This window comes from Narcine bancroftii, chromosome 8 (assembly GCF_036971445.1).
Source record: "Narcine bancroftii isolate sNarBan1 chromosome 8, sNarBan1.hap1, whole genome shotgun sequence".
Classification (NCBI taxonomy): Eukaryota; Metazoa; Chordata; class Chondrichthyes; order Torpediniformes; family Narcinidae; genus Narcine; species Narcine bancroftii.
Window position 1 is genome coordinate 58,780,228 of NC_091476.1, and position 23,084 is coordinate 58,803,311.

The window sequence follows — 23,084 nt, forward strand, 5'->3', positions numbered from 1 at the left end:
TCATCTACTTAATTCACTTTCTTGATAAATTAGAAGTGTTAATTAGATATGATCAAAGGAAAGGTGAGAATGGATTTTGACTCTGAGAAAGGAGACAGAGGGAAAAAGGAAGAGAGAGACAGAGGGAGAGGGAAGGAGACGGGGAAGAAGATGGAGGGGGGGGGGTGTTAATGGAAACCAGAGAAGTCGATGTTAATGTCATCGGGTTGGAAGGTGTCCAGACAGAAGAAGGTTGTTGTTACTTTGATTTGCAGGTGGTCTCAGTCTGGCAGAAGTGTCAGTAAGGGAATGGGGTGGAGAGTTATATATCTTTGTCTCCAGATTGCTAGACATGTTTGGGCTACTGAAGTCTGGAATTCAAGTTACCATGATCTGCAAGTGCAGAACTCGTTCAGACAGGATATTTTGTGAAATCTGAACAATCTGTCAGTCCCAGAGGAATGTCGAACCTTGCTGGGAACATTGCCTTCATAGCACGGGGCTGACTGGCTGCCCTGAGGCAAAGGCATTTGACCTGCTGAGTTTCTCCAGCATTTTGTGGTTTTACTGAGGCGAATGCAGGTGCTAGGAAGCAGAGATAATGGCTTGTTTCTGTGCTGTGGCAAATGTGGCCACCAAGCCAACTCTCATTCTTCACGGTCACAGTGCCCCACTCTCATTCTTCACGGTCACAATGCCCCACTCATCCAGGTCCTCAGCCAGAACGTGTTTCCATGAGGCACATGCACGACCCTGAATAGGGTGTCCACTGGCCAATGATATTGGACCCCACTGGGTGGCCACAATCTGTTCCCACGTACCCACTTCTGGACCACTGGAGCAGGCCCCCTCCCCCCCAGGGCTGTGAGCTTAGTCTACTGCTGTTCACTTTGCTGACCCACAACTGTGCAGCGAAACACAGCTCTAACCACATCATCAAGTTTGCTGGTGATACGACCGTGGTGGGCCTTAATAGTGAGAATGAGGAGTCAGCATACAGAGATGAGGTACAGTTGCTAACAGATGGGTGCAGAACCAACAACCTATATCTGAACTTTAATAAAGCAAAAGAGCTGGTTGTTGACTTCAGGAGGGCTCGAGGGACCACGCTCTGCTGGCCATTTACAGCTTGACTGTTAAGGTCATCAAAAGTATCAAGTTCCTTTGAATGCACTTGGTGGAGAATCTCACCTGCTCCCTTTACACCAGCTCCATAGCTAAAAAAGCCCAGCAGTGCCTCTACTCCCTGTGAAGGCATCTCCCACCCACCCCATCCTCACTACATTGACCTTGCAGAGGATAGTGAAGTCAGTGGAAAAGATCATTGGGAGTTCCCTTCCTACAGTGACGGATATCTACAACACTTGATGCAGGCGAAAGGCAATAAACATTGTGAAGGACTCCATGCACCCCTCACGTAAACTGTTTTCCTTTCTGCCATCTGGTAGGAGGTTCCAAAGCACTTGGGCCCTAACATCCAGATTGGGCAACAGATTTTCCCCAGGTTCCAGAATTCCCAGAATTCCCAGGGGGAATGGATAGTGTACCGTTGACATTTACTATATATGTCTTAATAATTTAATTTCTATTTTAACTTATATTTATGTAAATCTGCTCCGTGGTCCTGGAGAAATGCTATCTCGACTTTACCATGTGAGCATGGTATCAACGACAAATAAAGGAGACTTACCTTGACTTGTACATATGTAGTGTATTCTGACTCTCTGCTTCCTGCCAATTAGCCAATGCTCTATCCACACTACTATGTTTCCAGTAATTTCATGGGCTCTACCTTGTTAAGAAGCCTCATGTGTGGCACCTTGTTAAAGGCCTTCTGAAAATCCAAATACACCACATCCATTGCATCTCCTTCATCCTCTGGAAAGATCATGACCATCACCTCCACAATCTCTACCGCTACTTCTTTCAGAACCTGAGGGTGTGATCCATCTGGTCCCAGAGACTTATCCACCCTTACAGCATTCAGCTTTCTGAGCACTTTCTCCCTTGTGTTAGTAATTGCACTCACTTCCCTTCCCTGACACCCTTCAACATCTGGCACATGGCCCGTATCATCCACAGTGAAGACTGACACAAAATACTCATCTAGTTCCTCCGCCATCTCCTTGTCTCCCATTATTATTTCTCCAGTGTCATTTTCTAGTGGTCCTATATCCTCCCTTTTACTCTTTCTATACTTGAAGAAACATTTTGATACCTCTATTTTCCAACTTCATCGTTTTCCTCCTGTTTTTTTAGTTACCTTAAGCAAGTTTTTAAAAACTTCCCCAATTCTCTATCTTAATTTTTGTCTCGTTATCTGCCCTCTCTTTAATGTTGGCTTTAACTTCCCTTGTCAGCCACAGTTGTGACATGTTTCCATTTGAATCTTTCCTCTTTTTTTGGCACGTATTTATCCTGCACCTTCCCCATTTCTAATAGAAATTCCATCCATTGCTGCTCTGCCGTCTTCCCTGCAACTTCCCCTGTCCAATTTACTTTGGCTAGTTCCTCTCATACTACTGGAATTCTTTTTACTCCACTGAAATACTGACACATCTGACATCAGTTTCTCTTTGTTAAGTCTCAAATTGAACTTAATCCAATTGTGATCACTGCCACCCCCCCCCCCCCCCTTCACTCTAAGCTCTCTAATCACCTCTGGTGCATTAAACAACACCTAGCTCAGCTGATTCACTAGTGGGCTCATCACAAATTGCTCTAAGAAGCCGTCTCGTAGGCATTCTACATATTCTCTCTCTTGAGATCCAGTCCCAAACTGTTTTTCCCAATCTACTTACATGTTAGAATCCCCCATGCCTACCACAACATTGCCCGTCTGATATGCCTTTTCTATCTGCTGTTGTAATTTGTTTGCTCATCCCGGCTACTGCTTAAAGGTCTGTACATCACTGCCGACAGCGTATTTTTACCTTTGCCATTTCTTAACTCAACGCACAATCATTCTATATTTTCTGATCCTATGTTACTTCTTTTTACTGATTTAATGTTACTCCTTGCCAACAAAACCACACCACCCTCTCTGGTTACCTGCCTGTCCCTTCTATACACTCTGTATCCTCAGACACTTTAGTTCCCATTGACATCCATCCTTTAGCCACAACTCCATGGCGACCACAACATCATTCCTGCCCATGTGCTGATGTATTACAAGGTCACCCATGTTATTCCTTATGTTGCCTGCATTTAAATATAAAACCTTTAACACTGTGTTTGTCCCTGTTTTGACTCTGTCCCTGTTGCATTGCAACTGACCCCAATGGCTACAATTTTCACCCATCTGCCTGTCCTTCCACACCAATTCCCTACCAGCTGGCCCTACTCGTGCACCAACCACTTCTTCCTCTGCTTCTTTACTTTGGTTCCCACCCACCCCCCAACCCCGCTCATCTAGTTTAAACCCCTCCCCCCTAAAAACATTATCAAACCTCCCTCTGGGGCAATTGGTTCCTCTCCAGTTCAGGTCCAACCCATCCCACTTGTAGAGGCCATCCCTTCCCCAGAATCCAGCACTGACTGTGAAGGGTTTGCACATTCTCCCCGTGTCTGTGTGGGTTTCCTCCAGCCACACCAGATCCCTCCCACCGGTCAAAAAACGTACCGGGGTTGCAGTTTAATTGGGCACCATGGGCTCATGGGCTGAAATGCCCTGTTACTGTGCTGTTTGCCAAAATTAAAAAATTTGAAAAAAAAGGTTCCAATGATCCAAGAACGTGAAACACTGCCCCGCACCATCTCTTCTGCCTCTAATTTGCTGGCACTGTCTTCCTGTTCTCACCTTCCCTAGCTTGTGGAACAGGGAATAATCCAGAGATTATCACCTTGAAGATCCTGCTCTTCAAGCTCTTCCCTAAACTTACTCTGCAGGACTCTACCCCATTCCTGCCCATGTCATTGGTTCCCACATGCACCGTGACCTCTGGCTGCTCACCCTCTCCTTAAATATATTCTGCACCAGAGACATTCTGGACCCAGGAGGCAGCACACTATCCTGGAGTCTCTACTGCGGCCACAGAATCTCCTGTCTGTCCCCCTGATATTGGGTCTCCCATGACCATCACTCTACCTGACTTCACCATTCTCTTCCGAGGCTCAGAGCCCACCATGGTTCGACTGGTCTGGTTGCTGCCTGACCCAGATAGATCACTCCCTCAGCAGTTTCCAAAGGGGTATACATGCTGCTGAGGGGAATGACCACAGGGAGACTTTGCAATGCCTGCCCCCTTTCCTTCTTCTGACTGTCACCCACCTCCTGCCCCCTAGGTGTGATTGCATCCCTGTAACTCCATTCTGTCACCCCCTCAGCCTCCTGAATGATCCAAAAATTCAGCTCCAATTCCCTAATATGGTTTGTCAGGAGCTGCAGCTGGATGCACTTCTCACAGATGAAGTCGTCAGTGAAAGTGCTGTCTTCCCTAACCACCCACATTCTGCAAGAGGTACATGTCCCTCCCCTGGCTGCCATTGTCTATGAAACAGAAAAAAAGTTATGTGCCGTATCCTTGTACGCCCTTATCAAACTCTTGACTGAAATCCATAACTGCCTTGCCCTCATCTACTCTTGTCACCTCATCAAACAATTTCACCAAGTTTATGAGACATAATTCCCCACACACAAATCCATGCGTTGCTTTAATTTTCCCCTGAGCATCCAAATATTGATAGTTTCTCTCTCAGAATTCTTTCAAGCAGTTTCCCTGCCACTGTCATCAGACTAACAGATCTGTAGTTACCTAAATGCTTTTAAACAGCAGCATCACATTTGCCACCCTCCAGAACGTCTCCTGTCCCCAGCGATGAGTTAAAAATATCTGTCACGGTGCCAATAATTTCCTTCCTGCCTTTCCACAATGTTCTGGGATTGATTTGATCTGGACCCAGAGATTTATCGACCTTGATTTGATCTAAGACTGCTAACATACTTCACTTCTAATGCAGACATGCCCTGAGCTGCCTTTGGTTATCTCCGTCCCCTCCCAATCCTGTGTAGCCCTCTTCACAGTAAACACATTCACAAAACAAAGATCTTGCCTGGCTGGAGACTCTGACCCTCCTCCTAATCCTTAAGAGGACATATTCTTTCCCTCCTCACCCTTATTTTACTTGATATAAAATCTTTTGGATTCTCCCTTATACAATTCACCAAAGTCATCTCAAAACCCTCACTTCCCTCTTCGTTGTTCTTACATTCGCGATACTCCTCAAGAGAATTTCTCGAGTCTGTCTGCCTGTATCTAATACACACCTCATTTTTATCTCTGATCTCTTGTTAAGCAGGGTTTCTTCGCTTGCTGTTCCTGCCCTTTATGTACCTGGAACATTTTTGTCCCAGACCTTTCTTCTCATACTCTTAAATCCCCCCCATCTGGCTTTTCTGCTTTTACTCCCTCACCAGTACATCTGGTCAACTATTGCCAACTCCTGCCTAATCATCAAAATTGCCCCAATTTAGGATTCTCACTCGAGGACCAGTGTTATCCTTTCCCATGACTATTTTATAGATAATTGAACTGTGCTGTCTGATGCCAGAGGATCCTCCAAGCGACAGTAAACCAACCAGCACAATGTCGGATATTACCCTTTCCCCAGACAGCCTGTCCACATGTTGCTGTACCACAGGGCACTACAACAGAGAAACAGGCCCTTTGGCCCATCTAGTCTAGGCCAAACTATATTTCTGCCCAGTTCCATTGACATACCTGGACCACAGACCTCCATACCCCTCTCATCCATGTACCTTAAATTATCAAAATCAAACCCAATGATGAACCTGTAGCATCTGCTACAGCAGCATTATAGAATCAAAAGGTGTCCTCATGGTGCAAGGATGAACCAATAATCGACTTTATTGTTTAAGTTGTTCACGCTGCGGGTAGGGGAACGTCCACTTCCAGTGACATATGCGCCGGTTTCCATAAATGACGTCAGCGTGTCACAGCTTCATTCCCTGGCTGGTGATGCGCCACCCAGAAGCGGTGATGTCCCCTGGGCAATACATGTCGTTAACCGCGGGCTTGTCATCTGGAGTGAAGAGTGACCCACACCATTTTAAGTCAGACGATTCAGCCCATCTAACTGTGCAGTCGCTCGGCTCGCTACACCACCCCCCCCCCCAAGAATTGCTGTCACTCTCTGAGTAGATTATGGTATAGTCTTTGGGTAGGAGGCCTCTGCATCTGACCTGAGTCTGCAGGTTGATCATGAACCTGTCCTGTTACTCGCTAATGTCCAGTATAAACACGACACCGTTTCTGCAACACCTTGAACGGGCCTTCATAGGGCCACTGTAGGTGTGTTCCTTGCTGTCCTCTCCACAAGAAGACGTAGTCAGTGGACTGTAGGTCCTTGGGGATGTGGCAGGGTGGGGAGCCATGTCGGAACAGTGGCGGAGGCCTATTTACCAACTTGCACCCTCAATCACTGGAGATGTCTAAAGTGCTGGGCTGTGGGCCGGGGTAAGGGGTTGAAATGAATGTTCCCGGGGATGATAGGTGGGGAACCATACACCATGTCGGAGGATGAGGCTGGTAGGTCTACCTTCGGTGCTGTGTGGATGCCTAAGAGCAACCATGGGAGTTCATCCATCCAATTCAGGCCTTGCAGTTGAGCTTTCAGGGCCTCCTTCCGATGCCAGTGGAAATGCTCGACCAGGCCATGGTGTGGTGTAACTGGCTGCCGCAGAACTTGGAAAGGTTGGCCCAGAGTGAGGAAATGAACTGGGCCCCTCAGTCTGAGGTGATGTGGGTCAGGACTCCAAAATATGCGACCCAAGTGGACAAGAAGGCTTTGGTGAAAGTCTCTGTGTCTCATGTGGGTAGGGGCATTGCTTCTGGCCCACAGAGAGTTGGCCAATGATGTCCATGTGCACATGCTTGAATAGGTACTGCATCGGCTCATATATCTGGAGTAGGGTCTTGGTGTGTTTGTGCACCTTGGCGCGTTGGCACTGCAAGCAGGTTTTGGCCACAGGGTCATGTTGTGACAAAGGCCGTGCCACATGGAGAGGCAAACCGTGAACCTTATGTAGAGTTGAGACAGAGCCGTGGATCTGGTCCAATACCTGCTGTCGCCAGGTCAAGGGTAGGATGGGTCTAGGAAAACCTGTGGATACGCCGCACATTAGAGATGGGCCTCCTGGTGAGGGGTAGAAATCACTGACCATCAGGCTGGCAATGGGAGGCCTGGACGACTCCATCCTCCATCTGGCACCAACTGGCGAATCTTGTCTGTATAGTTGGGGACCCATTGAGTGAAGAACTCAAGGCATCTCTTCAGAACCTTGAGGGTATGTGGGAGGGGTAGCTCAATCAGCAGATGCATGTAGACCGGGTTGGAGCCAATGACACCGTTCTCGACCATGCAGCCAAGTATGGCTAGCCGTGCCGTCTGGAACACACATCTATCCTCATTATAAGTGATGTTCATGCATTTTGCTGCCCGGAGGAACTTGCGGAGGTTCACAGCGTGATCCTGCAGGTCGTGGCTGTAGATAGTCACATTATCTAGTTATGGGAAGGTTGTAGTGGTCTACCATGTGGTCCATCTTCTGCTGGAAAACTGAGACCCTCTTTGTGATGCCGAAAGGGTCCCAAAGGGAGTGGTTGAGGTGGCCATCTGCCTCGAACACCATATACTGGCAGTCCTCTGGGTGGATCGCGAGCTGGTGATACACCGATCTCAGGTTGATCGTGGAGAATACCTGACATTGTGTGATCTGGTTGACCATATCGGATTTGCAGGGAAAGGGGTAAGCATCGAGCTGTGTATACCGGTTTATGGTTTGACTGTCATCTATGATCATCCTATTCTTATCCCCGTTCTTCACTATGACCACCTGGCCCTTCCAAGGGCTATTGCTGGCCTCGATGATGCCCTCAACCAATAAGCATTGAACCTCTGTCTTAATGAACGCCCTGTCAGCTGCACAGTATTACTGGCTTCCAATCGGGGTAAGATTGGCGAACAGTGGAGGGGGAGGGTGTCGACCTTGAGGGTCGAGAGATCGCACGTTGCTTGCAGTGGGCCATCTGTGAACTGTTCATTGCAGATGGTGAGGGGGAGGGGCCCATTGAATTGCAGAGTGACTTTCTGAAGTTGGTGCTGGAAATTCAGCCCCAGTTGCAATGTGACACAGAGTTGTGGTATAATGAACAGTTTGATCCATTTATACTCGATGCTCCAACAGTGAGAGTCACTGTGCAGGTCCCATGGGGGAGCTGCTGTGTATGATTTGGATGCGAGTGATATCCTGTGCTTGGCGGGTCATACTTTAAGGGATGGTGGTTTAGTGGAATCAGGGTGGATAAGGCTGTCTGTATTCCCTCTATTAAATAACTTGGACATCCATCATGGACCTGGTGAGTTCGTCGGGGCCTCCTGGTTCAGCGGGATGCATGGAGTATGTATCCAGTATGGATTTATTGTCCAAGTCTGATGGGTGCTCTCAGCCCCAAGATGGCCGACCTCGACCCCTCGAAGTGTCGTATGCCTGGGAAGATGGTGTTTGGTGCGCAGACCAAAATGCTGGCCTGCATGATTCACACATGGCATCGCTGGAGTGCAGGGAAGATGGCATTGATCGTGCTGCCCAGAGTGATGACTGTTTGCATGCGGCACTGCTAGACCTCGCAGATGGTTTGGACTGGCAAACTTTGGCATAATCCCCCCTTTTACCGGCACCTGCAGCACACTGGACAGCGTTTCCTTGGATGTTGACCCTGTCCGCAAAAGTAGCAATTGGAGAGATCTTCTGCAACAGTGGCCAAGTTTAGATCATGAAAGCAGTGGGATGGCAACCAGTCACTCACAGGGCAGGATGACACCCCATCCCAGGAGAACTGTGCTTATGGCATCCAAGTGGCCGAGTAGTCATCTGAGTTCTGGAGGGCCACCTCCAGTGTCTCTGTAAGTTCAATTGTCCTTTGGAGATCGAGAACTTTTTGTTCCAATAGCCATTGCCGTATGTACCCTGAACAGATGCCAGCTGTGTACACATCTCTGATGAGTCCGTCTGCATTCTGGATGGCTGATACAGCTTTACACAGGATCCAGCGGGCCCGCACGCTCTCAGCAGTAAACTCACCAGGTCGATGTTTTCTGGTGACCAGGAGATGGCTGGTTTAGACCCCATTAAGCTTCCTGTGATACTGGACCTTGATGATCTCCATAGCTGCTTGGTTTGAGATGGTGTCGCTGATCATCGGCAACATTTGGGGCTTGACTCTCGAGAGGAGCATTCTCAGCCTGTTAGCGTCCGTGGTGATGGCGTCCATGGCCAGCCGCCAAGAAATTTTCGAAGCAGTTCGAACGTGTTCAGGGCATCTGGCGACCGATGTTGGGGGGGTGGGGGGGGCTTCAATGTTGGGCTTCTCAGGTTTCAGATACTGTTCCATGCTTTTATTTGAAATTTTTAGTTAATAAAATTGATGGACCATCAAAAGGCTGAAGTTGTGAAACTATCAGGCTTTTATTGAAACAGCTATCAGCCTCATTGACTGATCAAAGCAAAGAAAAAATGGGAGCACGCAAAGGGCCATGGGTAGGATTGGTCTCAGCAGGTGTGTCCAGCCGGCAGCAGCCAATCATGGCACAACAGTGGTTTACCACACCCAGATTCACCATTGCAGCTGAATTCACACTCACCATTAACTGTGAAGGAGTTTCCCCTAATATTCCCATTAAGCAGCTCACTTCTCATCCTTAACCATGCCCTCTAGTTCCTGTCTCACCCTCAGTGGAAAAAAAAAGACCTCATAATTTTGTACACCTTTATCAATACTCCCCTCTTTCTCTGACATTCCAGAGAATAAAGTCTAATCTGTTGAGCCTTTCCCTGTAACTCAACTCCTCAAGTTCCAGGAACATCCTAGTAAATCTTCTCTGCCCTCTTTCAATCTTATTGATATCTTTCCTGTAGTTCAGCAACCAGAACTGCACACAATACTCCAGATTCGGCCTCACCAATGTCTTATACAACTTCACCATAACATCCCAACTCCTATACTTAATACTTTGATTTATGAAGACCAAGGTGCCACAACCCTGTCCACCTGTGACATCACTTTCAGGGAATTATGTAACTGTATTTGCATGTCCCTCTGTTCTACTGCACTCCGCAGTGCCCAACCATTCATCCTGTATGTCCTACCTTGGTTTGTCCTCCCAAAGTGCAACAACTCATACTTGTCCACATGTTGGACAGATTAGGATATGTTACTCAAGAGAGAGACAGTTAGTCCCAGATGCATGGCAGGTCTTTCAAAATTTATTATCCAAAACATTAACTCCGTTCATACAGATGCTGCCTGGTCTGCTTCATGTTTCCACCATTCACTTTCCCTTATTTTCAGATTTTCAATATTCATTTTGTTAAGCTTTTGAATAAACAACCAGTTGGCAAGGAATGTCCGCATTGTACACTCGACCTCTTCAAGACCCACACCCTGTACACATCTCTACACCCCATTCACTTCAAAATCTTCAGTTCTCACCATGGTTCTCATTAACAGGTCAGAAAGGGAGAAGACCCCACGGGTAAGGAGATCACAATACCAGCCTAGTGAGGGGCTCACACCAGGCCGCAGGCTGCTGGAGACTAGCAGGTGGGAATCAGGTATCGAGACCAAATTCTGTGAGGGTGCTGACGGCGAGCAGGGCTCCCAAAAGTCCTCGGGGGTTGACAGCTTCCTGATCATATCAGGGATTGGGAACCGGGAGCTTGTGGTCATTGCTGGAACAGACTTGAGGCTGTGCGGCTGCAGAAGTTGCGGGAGTGCAGGAGATTAATCCATGGTCACTTGGTGTCTTTGAAGGGATTTTCATTTGCTTCTCTTTCTCTCAATGGAAGGTGCACCAGGCCAGTGGAGCCCCTTTGTGTGTCTCCATGGCAGGCAATAGGTAATGAATTTTGTGTATTATGTACTTGACAATAAAGGAACCTTAATCAGCTGAGGAATTTCTTCCCACAACTCTCCTGCCTTCACAACTCTCCCTGTCCTCTGGAGTTTGAAATTTGGCTGTCCAAATGTAGTTTTGAAGGCCACATCCTCTCAAAGTGTACTGGAGCATTTGGCCATACTCATCCGGGATCGGTGAGGTCTGTGAGCCAGACTGGCTCAGCCCATCCCCCAATCCTTTGAAACTCAACAATCATGCGGTTGAAAGTTTGGCTGAGTTTCTGCCTGGTATCAACACATTCCAAATCAAATACCTACCTCCCCCTCCCATCCACATCTTGCCCGGTTGATAAAAGATTTTCAACTGTTTACAAAAGACAATACATTAATATTTGGCTCTTGCAAATATGGACATTCCTCAGGGTCACGATCACTGGGTGGGTCTGAGAATGGCTGTAAAATTGAACACAAGCTGTAGTTCTCCTTTCCTTGCACTACTGAACAGATGGTACACAGATCTTATCAGGAAATGTTGCAAGATCCTTCTGTGTCTGCCCAGACCTGCCTTGCACAGTTTAAGGCAGCTCTTCCAGTGGGGAGTGGATTGTGCAATCAAACCAGAACAGTTTGCTCCTGGCTGAATCCTGATCCATGTCCTGCCACACTTGCAGTTCCAGATATGTCATTCCCCCATCAACTCACCCTCCTTGGCTTCCCTCACCACAAAATATCAAGCGCCATCAAGTTGAGCATTGGTGCCACTCAGGACAGTGTACTCAGTCCACTCCTGTTCATGCTACTAACCTATGACTGCATCAACAGAGTCATGAAGTTTGCAGATGACACAACAGTCGTCGGCCTCATCAGCAACAACGATGAGTTGCACCACAAAGAAGAGGTGGGAAATCTCATGAAATAGTGCAAGATTAGCGACCTGAGTCTCAACATGGATAAGATGAAGAAGTTGATCGTGGACCTTAGGAGGATCAGGAATGGCCACTCTCCAATAAACAGCAACAACTCTGTAATGGAGAAAGTGGAGAGCGTCATGTTCCATGGAGTACATTTAACCAGTGACACTCAACATCTCCTCAACATGGACACTCAACATCTCCTCACTTGTCAGGAAGGCACAACAGCAATTGCACTTCCTGAGAAGACTGAACTGGGCAAGGCTACCAGCCACCATTATGTCAACTTTCTTCAGGAGCTCTATCGAGAGTGTCCTGGCCGGCTGCATCACAGTGGGGTACAGTTGCTGTAGAGAAATGGATTAGAGGTTAATCCATTAAGAGTGGCAGAGAGGATCACTGGAGTCTCCCTCCCTCCCCATTTACGTGATCTACCGGGATCATTGTTTGAAGAGGCCACACAAAATCATTGAGGACACCTTCCACCCTGTAGACAGCATCTTTCAGCTGCTCCTGTCAGGAAAAGAGCTAAAGGGGTATCAGAGCCAACACCACCATCTTCTTCCCACGGGCAGTGAGAATGCTGAACGACCAAAGGAAATGCTCACATTAACCATCCGAGACTCTCATACTGATGGAACAAAATCTATTTATTTATGTGTATAGATAAAATTCTTGCCCTGCATATATACTGTTTGTCTGTATATGGTTATATCTAGTTGTGCGTCTGCATGATTTGCACCAGAGAACATTGTTTTGTCGGGTTGTACTTGTACAATCAGATGACAATAAACTTGACTTGACGACTTGAACAGCACCACCTGCCACATCCCATGGAAAGTTTTCCAGCCCACTCACAGCCCCATGGATCCAGGGAGTAAGGTTTGACCCTGCCCAGGGAGCAGCAGGTGCAATCTCCCTCCTGCCGTCCAGAATGCTCCTCTGCAGACAAAAATCAGAATCAGGGACACTTTCCAATTCCAATCCTGCCCACCCGTCACCCATTTTACCCATCCCCACTGACACCCCACTTCCAGTGTGTCTTGTGTCTTTTAAAGAAAAGCCCAACAATACACACCCTTCATTTACTGCTTTATAGTCCTAGCCCCAACTTATCCATGCAAACCAAGTTGTCTGCTTGAGCTTGCATTTGGCCCAGATTCCTCTGAACCTGGCCAAATGTCTTTGCAACATTAAAAAGGGTAAAGATTCCATTATTGTTAGGTAATACTACATTCAGAATGTAACTTTGTCTACTGTAAGGCAGACGGAGGTCAACAATTGTTCCCACCTCTATCACTTCCTCTGGCAGCTCATTCCACACACCCCTCAGGTCCTTTTTTCACATTTCTGTCTCATTTTAAATCCTATACCCTTTAGTTTTAGATTTACCCACCCTGAGGAAAAGACAATTCATCTCATGATGTTAAAGGTCACCCCTCCTATGTTCAGGGGAAAAATTCCAATTGAGCCTCTTCTTGTTACCCAAGCCATGCAGTCCTGTCAACTTCCTTGCCAATCCCCTTTCCAGCTTATTTACTTCCTTCCTGTGCATGACTTGACTGATTCTATCTTGATGTCGATGTTGCAAAACTCCTGGTTTAACCAATGTAGTGAAGATGAAGAGGAAGAAGTCCAATCCTCTGAGTAGAGTTTGCACCATAATGGAAAATAAAACAAAAAAAAATGCTGGAAATGCAAAATAAAAATAGAAAATGCTGGAAATACTCAGCTAGCCAAGTCCATGGGAAGAGAGACAGAGTCAACGATTCAGATCAAAATCCCACATCAGAACTGGGAAGGAAACAAAAGAAGTTTGTAATGATGCAGGTTGGGTGGGGCGGCATCTGATGAGGTAAAAGCAGGGGAACCATCAGTAGATAGGGCAAGGTATGAGCACACTCATGGGATTAGATTAAAAATTGCCCAATAGTCAGCGAGAATTGGAAGAGCAAATGAGCAGCGAGATACCAGACAGGTGCAGGAAACACAAGGTTGTGATCGTAGGAGATTTTAACTTTCCACATATTGACTGGGACTCCTACACTGTAAAAGGGCTGGATGGCTTGGAGTTTGTCAAACGTGTTCAGGAAAGTTTTCTAAATCAATATATAGAGGTATCAACTAGAGTGAGTCCAATACAGGATCTCCTATTAGGGAATGGGATAAATTATTGCAAGGATGTGTGAGCTAAGTGCAGGACCTTCAAAGATGAAATTTGGAGAGTATGGAGTTTGTATGTCCCTGTCAGGATTAAAGGCAAAGTTAACAGGCATAGGGATCCTTGGCGTGGCATGATGGTGTAGGGAGAAGACGTGGGAAGACACCTCTCCCTAGCAGAACTATTAAAAACCCGTCTAAAAGTTTTTAAACTATTTTAAAAACTGTTGACTGTATTTTTGAAGCACTCTACAAGCTGCTATGAGGAAGTCTGAAACTCAAGCACCAAAGAAAGCAGCCACTAAACAGTTAATTGCTATGGAAGAATCTTGGCCTACCTCACAAATGGAGCCTCCGGATTCGATTTCTCTTCAACCTCGACTGCAGCACCAATCCAGAGGTAAGGTGTATACAACACAGGCACCGACTTTGCAAGCTACCGCGCGAGAGGACCAACTGCGCATGCGTGAAGTTACGCGCATGCGCGTAACATTTGAAACGGCCCAGGCTGCGGGGGGACCTGATCTTCCTCAGTCCAGTGATCCTGGGCTGATGGGGGAGGGCATCCATAACCGCAGTCGGGCTGATGTGACCTCCCTATCAATGGAGGAAGAAGAGAACATCGTTGGATTGGAAGAGGAGGGAGAACAACAACAGATGGAAGAGGAAACATTTTATTTAAGGATAGGACGCACACTTCTAAGTTTAAGTCTGATCATCACCATTCAGATTTACCTTCAACTCTTGATTTGTCCAAACAAATGGAAAATTTGGCTGTACAAGTAAGCCAAGAATTCTCAATTACAGTTTGTTGAAATGAAGCTTCTGTTAAAATGGATGTGACAAAATGTTTGAAAGCAATAGATAAAGTTCAGGATAAATTTAAGAAGATTGAAGGAGAATTTATTGATTGTAAAGATGATATTGATCAAAATAAAGTAAGGATGGGACAGATGGAGGGTTCGTTTACTGGCTGGGAAATTCAGCAAAATGATTTGCTGAAGAAAATAGATGCTTTTGAGAATCAAAGCCAGAGGAATAATGTTGATAATTGGTTTTCCGGAAGATTTTGAAGGTCTGGATCAGGAAAGTTTTCTAAATCAATATATAGAGGTATCAACTAGAGTGAGTGCAATACAGGATCTCCTATTAGGGATTGGGATAAATTATTGCAATGAAGGGCAAGGTATGTGGAGGACCTTCAAAGGTGAAATTTGGACAGTACAGAGTTTGTATGTCCCTGTCAGGATTAAAGGCAGGGTTAGCAGGGACAGGGAACCTTGGTTTTCAAGGGATATTGGGGATCTGGTTTGGAAGAAGAGAGAGGTGCAGAGCAAGTATAGGCAACATGGAGCAAATGAGGTACTTGAGGAGTATAAAAAATGCAAGAAAATCTCAAGAAAGAAATCAAGAAGGGTAAAAAAAGACGTGAGGTTGCTTTGGCAGACAATGTGAAGGAAAATCCTTAGGGTTTCTACAGGTATATTAAGAGCAAAAGGATAGTAAGGGACAACATTGGTCCCATTGAAGATCAGAGTGGTACAAAGTCGAAGGAAGTAAGGAAAACGAGCAGTGAGGTCATTGAACCTGTACAGATTAAAGAGGAGGAGGTGTTTGCTGTCTTAAAGCAAATAAGGGTGGATAAATCCCCAGGGCCTGGCAAGATATTCCTTTGGACAACCCTAGTGGAGAAATTGCAGGTGTTCTGCCAGAAATATTTAAAATGTAATTAGCCACGGGTGTGGTTCTGGGAGATCGGAAGATAAATCACAATGTTTAAAAAAGGCTCCAAAAGTAATAAGGAAATTATAGGCCAGTTAGCCTGATGTCAGTAGTAGGTAAATTATTGGAAGGTGTTCTAAGAGATCAGATATACAATTATTTGGATAGCCAGAAACATATTAGGGATATTCAACATGGCTGTGTCCGTGATAGGTCTTGTTTAACCATTCTTACTGAGTTTTATGAGGAGGTTACCAGGAAGGTTGTTGAAGGAAAGGCTGTGGATGTTGTCTATCTACATGGACGTTAGTAAGGCCTTTGACAAGGTCCCACGTGGGAGGTTAGTCAGGAAGGTTCAGACATTAGGTATTCATGGTGAAGTAGTGAACTGCATTCAACAATGACTGGATGGGAGAAGCCGGAGAGTAGTGGTGGATGATTGCTTCTCAGACTGGAGGCCTGTGTCTAGTGTGTGTCTCAGGGATCGGTGCTAGGACCATTGTTGTTTGTCATCTGTATCAATGATCCAGATGATAATGTGGTAAATTGGATCTGCAAGTTTGCAGATGACACTCAGATTGGAGGCAATGTGGACAGTGAAGAAGGTTTTCAAAGCTTGGCACAGATTAGAAAAGCTGAAGGGGCCTGATTCTGTGTTGTAATGTTCGAGAAACTGTTCACAAGGTTATGTGCTTGCTGGACGAGGCGCTGTTTCACCAAGTTAAAATTTTTAATCTCTTCCTCTGTCCAGACAACAGCTTCGCCCCCTAGAATCGTGAGTTTATCATAGAGAAATCTGACCAGGCTAGAATAATTTTCAATCCAGATTCTACAGTATCCCACTAAACCAAGGAATTTCCTAAGTTCTTGGGCATTCTTGAGAGGTGGGATCTGTAGAATACCACATGTCCTCTCTGGACTTATTTTCCTAGTCCCCTGACTCACCAGATAACCTAAGTATTTAACTTCTAATTGAACAAATTGTAATTTGGATTCGCTCACCCTGAGACCCTTATTCTCCAGAAAATTCAAAAGTTCAACAGTATACTGTTTCACTAATTCGTACATTTTTCCTGTGATTAACAAATCATCAACATATTGTATCAACTGGCAATTCTCTCTCCGAGGAGCCTCGTCTAGTATTTGTTCTAAGACCTGGCTGAATAAATTTGGTGATTCTGTAAAGCCCTGGGGAAGGACCGTCCACCGGTATTGATTCTTGCGTCCAGTAAAAGGATTTTCCCATTCAAAGGCAAACATGTCTCTGCTCTCCGTTGCTAACGGACAGGTCCAAAATCATCTTTGAGGTCAATCACACTAAACCATTTACTATGGGGATCGATTTTACCCATTATCGTATAGGGATTAGGTACAACCGGGTGACAGGTGAGAATAATTTTGTTCAGCTCCCTCAAGTCCTGCACTAATCGATAGGTATCGTCTGGTTTTTGGACAGGTAAAATTGGGGTATTAAAAGGTGACATACAAGGTTCGAGTATACCATCTTTCCACAAATGGTCAATTACTGGCTGCAGTCCCTTTCGGCCAGCCATAGGAATTGGGTACTGTTTTCGTCTAATTACTTGCTCAGGATCTTTTAAAGTAACTTGCAGGGGAGGAATATCTAACACTTCTCTATTGCCTCTTTTTGCCCATACTCCAGGATTTATTAGTTCCCGATCCTCCTCGGTTAATACATACAATTGAACCCCGATACCTGATTCCAGTGGCCTGGTGCTGATAGCCAATTGGTCCTGTAAATCTCGTCCTAACAAACAAACTCCAGCTTGGGAACGAGTAAAATATCCTCTGTTATTATCTTTTCTCCCATTTGTATTCTTACATCCCTTAATACAGGGACCGTAAAATCTCTTACTCCTACTCCCGAAATCATCACTGTCCCCTCTATCTTAACACCCTCGGGTGGTTGTAAAATACTAGACCGGGCTGCCCCAGAATCTACTAAAAAGGTCATCTTGTCACTGTGGGGTCCTATGCTTAAATTTACCAATGGTTCTCTGTGCAGCCCCATGGTGTGTATTAACTGAGAACCGTGACCCCCCTATTCATAATCTGCTTCCATCAGGGCATAAGATCGCATCTCCCTGGCTCGCATTGGGCATTCTCTCTTAAAATGTCCCTCCTTTTTACAATGGTAGCAAACTAATGTCCTGTTTCCCAATTCCTACCAGGGTCTCCACGGGGTCCCGGGAATGGACGTCGTCCCCGGAATTCTCCTCTACCCCTGCCTCTGCTCTGGTCTCTACTTCCCCACTCCTGGCACTCCTCCCAACGTCCAGGAGCTGGCACACAGCCCTTACCCTTTCCTTGCTGTTCCTCCACGACTTCCTTGACTGCCTGCATCAAAATCTTAGCCTTTCCTTTCTGTTTATCCTCAGACCTCTGGACGTATGCCCTTTGTGCGATCTGTAAAAGCTGTGTTATTCCCTGTTCATGCCAATTCTCAGTCTTCTACAATTTCCTTCTAATGTCTGCGGTTGAGTTTGTAATGAAGCCCGTTAATACCAATTGTTCACCCGCTGGGGATTCTATATCCAGACCCCCATATTGCTGTATGGCCATACGCAATTTATTCAGAAATGCAGAGGGGGTCTCCTCGGGACCTTGGGGAACCTCAAATGCTTTCTTAAAATTCTGTCCCTTTGGAACAGATTCCTTGATTCCTTTTATCAGATTAACCCTATATTCTTCCATTAATGTGCGACCATCATTAGTATTCTTATCCCAATTTGGTTTTGCCAGTGGGAATTTAAGTTCCAGGTATCGCCTCTGGTCCCCCTTGGCGTTCCCTATTCCAGACTCTAATCCCTGCCTGGCGAATCATTCCATGTTCATCCAAAGTGAACGGAGCCCTAAAGATCGATGTTAACTCATCCCTTGTATATACATTTGGTCCCAAAAATTGATCTAATTGTTCGGCACATCCCTGAGGATTCTCTATCAGGGAGGTCATTTCTCTCTTAAAGTTACACACCTCCGTACTAGTCAGGGGCACATTTATGAAACTGAGACCCCTCCCACAGGAACTTCCCGTAAAGGTCTCATCCAGTTAATTTCTGGCTTATAATGTCTAGGTTCCTGCTCTCTGGTAAATGAATCAAAGGGTTCTGCCCTTTCCTCCCGGAGGGTCTCACACTGTTCTGAGTCCAAGTTTCCTCCCTCTCTTGTCAATTGAGGTGGTAATCTAGTACTTTGTGAACAGGTCATCATACCACCCCTACTTTCTTCTCCTTTCTTTAGCTGTGGGGGAGGAGGGGAAGGTGAAGAAGGGTAGAGCATCGGAGAGAGGGGAAAGATAGGAGCCAGCATAGGAGGAGCATAAGGTGGAGGAAGGGAATGTAACAGATCCCATCCTTGTGTTTCAGGAACAAAAAGTTCCTCATCCTTCTTGTCCTTACATTTCTTTTCATTCAAAACCAGTTGATCAACCGATCCATTGAGCCAGCAGGTTGCATATTTTCTGCTCTCAATATTATCTCTTAGGTTTTGATAGAGCCAGATGTTCAATCCCTGACACATCCAGTCCTCATCGGATCCGAACTTTGGCCAATATACCGAATTCCCTTTTATCAGGTTTTTAACCCATTCCAGACAGCAATACCTGACCATGGTCTGTTTGTCTTTCCCGCGGGTTCTCCCCGCACCCCAATCAGATAGCATTAATCCTAACGGACTTTGCTTAGTTATCTGATCGTCCCGTCCTTCCTTAAGACTATCTCCCCTGCTACTCACACCTCCCATACTAACAGGTAAGTAAAATTCCTCTATTCTGGGATCCAGTAGCTATTCCTAGTGCACTTCCTTAACGTCCTCCCGTCGTTTGTTCTCAATGCCTCTTCTTGGATATCACTCGCTTCATCCACTGACCAGTCACCCGTCGCCCGTGAGAGGGAATGGGATCCAAGACGACCCCCCATTTGTGAGAAACAGAATTACCTTCACAGAAATTGCTCGAGGCAAAAATTGAGAACAAAAACATTTATTATACAACAATGCAAAGTTGGGTGCTTTCCCCTTACCCTGGGAATACACACACACACACTGGGGCTCACACAACTTTTATACAGTTTATTTCAGTATAGAAGTACTCTCCCCCTTACATTCTTCTGCCTCCTGGATGAGTTTAGCATTAGGCAATCCTGTCTGCCTATGTGCTGTTTCTGTGAACTTGGAGGACCAGGGGGTATCCTGTCGGTGTCCCATCATGTCATTGTCCTTATTATTCACAAACCTGCCTTTGTCCTTATTCACACCTTCCTGACCCTCAGGGCTACTAACTTCTTATATGCAGAACTTGCTAATTCTGTCTAAGTTACTAATTACTTATGTTGAACTTGCTGATTCTGTCTAAAAGGCTAGAAGACCCTTATCTTATTCAGACTATCCTACATTCTATTATCTATCCTTATCCTATTCATACTGGCTTTATTTATTGCACATATATCCATACTAGCTTTCTTCATCTTTCATATTTTCATATTAGTTTTACTCATCTCTCACAGAGTTGTCAGATGCAAAGCCTAAGGATGTGCCCGGCCGGTCAAACTTGGCACATCCTCCAATCCCAGAGGGAAAAAATTGATAAGATGACATCACAGGTGGATATTTGATACTGACCAAAAAATAGCTTTTTTTGTATTTTGAAATGAACTTCATTCACAACAAAAATATACATACAATGCTAGGTCTTTTCAAATCTGTAGAGTCCTGTTTACATACATGCAGAATGCAAAATCTATTGACATCCATAGGATCATTGTGCTTTCTATTCTGTACCTTACAGTATCGCTGCCATGAATGTGGCCTCCCAGGATTACTCCTCCTTCTGTTGTTCGAGGGATTCTTCCACCAATCTTAGCCTCTCAATGTCTGGTAACAGAAGGACTCTAGACTGTGGTCCATCCCCACAGTGCACAGTTGGGTGCACCAAGGCTCAATGCATCCTCCAGCACATGCTCCTGCAGCCTGGAATGAACCAGTAGGCAGCAATGCCTCACCGACATCACCACAGTGTACTGGAAGACCAACAAGTTTTGGGCAGACAAAAGAGCATTTTTCACCAAGGTGATGGTCTTCCGTCAGGTCCAGATATCTGTCCCTGCTTGGATCAAAGGGAACTGACTGCAAATCAAAGAGTCTTCTGTCATGCTGCTGCTGGGGATGAACAGTGTCAAGGATCCCTGCATCCTTCCCCACTCATTCTTAATGAATCTGCAATCTGCAAAGAGGTGGCTGACTCTCTCCCCTCCACTGCAGTCATCTTGGGGACAATGTCATTGGGAATGATATTCAATCGACACAGGAAGGTTATGACCAGGAGGGTGGATACTGGACAGCTGGAAAATGATGCTGGGGAGATAATGACTAGAAACAAATAAATGGCGAACAAATTCAGCAAGTATTTTGCATTGCTATTCACTGTGGAAGACACTGAATGCCTGAAATTGAAGAGTAGCAAGGGGCAGAATGGATGTCATTGTTATTACTAAGCCGAAGGTGCTGGGGGGATTGAGAAGGTGGCTAAATAACCCAGACCAGATGGATTACATCCCAGAGATCTTAAAGAGGGAGCTGAATATGGAGACTTTGGTGGTTTTCCAAGAATGACTGGGTTCCAGAGTCATTTTGGAGGAATGGAAAGTTGCAAACTGCACTCTTTAAGGAGGGAGGGAAAATACAAGAAATTATCAGCTGCTTTGTCTGTCTTCAATCTTTGGCAAGATGTTAGAATCTATCTTCAAGGATGAGGATTCGGGGACTTGGAAGCCCATGATAAAATAGGCAGAAGTCACAAGGTCTCCTACAGGGGAAATCTTGCCTGACAAACCTGTTGGAATTCTTTGAGGAGATAAGTGGAAGTACAGGCAAAGGAGAGTAGGTGGATGGGGTGTGTTGAGCAGGTCCCACCACTCCACATTGGAACAGGACATCAGGACAAGAAATAAGATATTTAAATCTGACCAAATCACCACAGCAATGTGGGTTGTAGCACGCTGTGGAGTTACTGAAGGAACCCTGTTAACTTCTGAAAAGTATTGTCATTCAGAGTCATCTAGCTCAGAACAGGCCCTTCTGCTCATTCATTCATGCTAACCAAGATTGAAATCTGGGCTGTCCCACACCTTTCAAAGCCCTTCCTATCCATCCAAATGTTTTTGAATATCAAAACTGATAAAATAACTTAGAAGCCAAATGTTCTCCTCCCCCTTCCATTAACAAAAAAAATGACAGCACCTGCCGGAGCTGCTACAGCAACACTGCCGCTGGTGTGGCCCCATGGAGAATGGGAAGCGAAGACACTGCGTTCTCACAGGATCCAATCACCCAGGCTGATTGCCGTCGGGTCTATACAAGAGGCCAATGGTGACTTATTTTAAAATCCTGCAAATGCGGGGCACAGGATGATGGCTCCTCTGATTGGCAGTGGCCACAAGGGGTTGCAGAATCCAGGGAAGCTGAGGACTGGTGCAGGGCACCAGAAAACGGGGAGATCACCCACAGTTTGAGAAGCAGAGGAAGCAACCGACAGGACAATGACCATGGTGGAGACCAGTGAGAGGTTCTGAGGCTGAAGAACCCCCAGGCGATGCATGGGCTGTTGGCGACTCAAGGTGAGGAACCCACACATGCTGCTGGAGACTGACTGGAGGGGTACCAGTTGTTGGAACCGAGATGTGAGAGGTGCTGGAGGCTTCCTGATGGTGTCAGAATGGTGGCCGATGGTTTTGACCAGACTCTAGGGGGCTGCAGAGGCTGTGGGAGCACTGGAGGCAAATCAACGGACACTCAGTAACTCTGTGGGGAAGGGGGATTGGGGGAGACACTTTTGCTTCTCTTTCTCAGACCATAAAGGGCACCAGGCAATTTCTACTGATGACAAACATTGCCTGCCTTATGGTAGAATAAAGGAATTTTTGTGAAATATCCTTTTTTTCTGTTTGATTACATGACAATAAAATAATCTTGAATGTTTCATTTTTAAATTACAATCTCTCAGAGGGCTGGGCCTTCTCTGTTTGTGACAGCAAACCCAGGTCTGATTCAAACTGTCAGTCTGGATGCATGAATTAGCACCACAACATTGTACATTAAAATCAGAGAACACTGCTCCACAAAGACCTGGTTGGGCCGCAGGTCATGTTTGAATGAATGAATTGGGTGAAAGGCTGAACTTGTTCTGTCAGGGTTAATGGTTCAGTGGAGTCTCTGGCTTCATTAACTCAAGGCAAGAGCAATGCTAAAAGCCATAAAAAGGGGACACTGGACGGGAGGGTGGAGCACCTACTTGTGTGGGTGTGACGGGTCAAATTTGCAGTTCACCTCCCTTAAGCAGATCCAATAAGGCATCTGAAGTCCGGCACCTATTTGTTCAGAG

The 23,084-nt window shown here is 45.9% G+C and overlaps 1 protein-coding gene across 2 annotated transcripts; it reads left to right on the top strand.

Annotated features, from left to right (window-relative positions):
- Positions 1 to 13,796: 13,796 nt before the first annotated feature.
- On the top strand, positions 13,797 to 22,682 carry LOC138740734 (uncharacterized). Of its 2 annotated transcripts, none has more exons than XR_011343132.1 (2): positions 13,797 to 14,366; positions 20,493 to 22,682. XR_011343132.1 is itself a non-coding variant. In XM_069893805.1 (2 exons), the coding sequence occupies exons 1-2, from the start codon at positions 14,228 to 14,230 to the stop codon at positions 20,689 to 20,691; spliced, it is 720 nt and encodes a 239-aa protein (XP_069749906.1). In that variant the 5' UTR covers positions 13,797 to 14,227; the 3' UTR covers positions 20,692 to 22,682. The 2 variants fall into 2 exon arrangements, 1 of the variants encoding a protein (XP_069749906.1); XM_069893805.1 differs by having other exon boundaries at positions 13,797 to 14,748.
- Positions 22,683 to 23,084: the final 402 nt, after the last annotated feature.

Bases quoted from the DNA above. Each gene is read 5' to 3' on its own strand.
- LOC138740734 (XM_069893805.1), top strand. From the start codon at position 14,228: ATGAGGAAGTCTGAAACTCAAGCACCAAAGAAAGCAGCCACTAAACAG. The intron at 14,749-20,492 runs GTAAGCCAAGAA...TGTACCTTACAG, and splicing joins TGGAAAATTTGGCTGTACAA to TATCGCTGCCATGAATGTGG.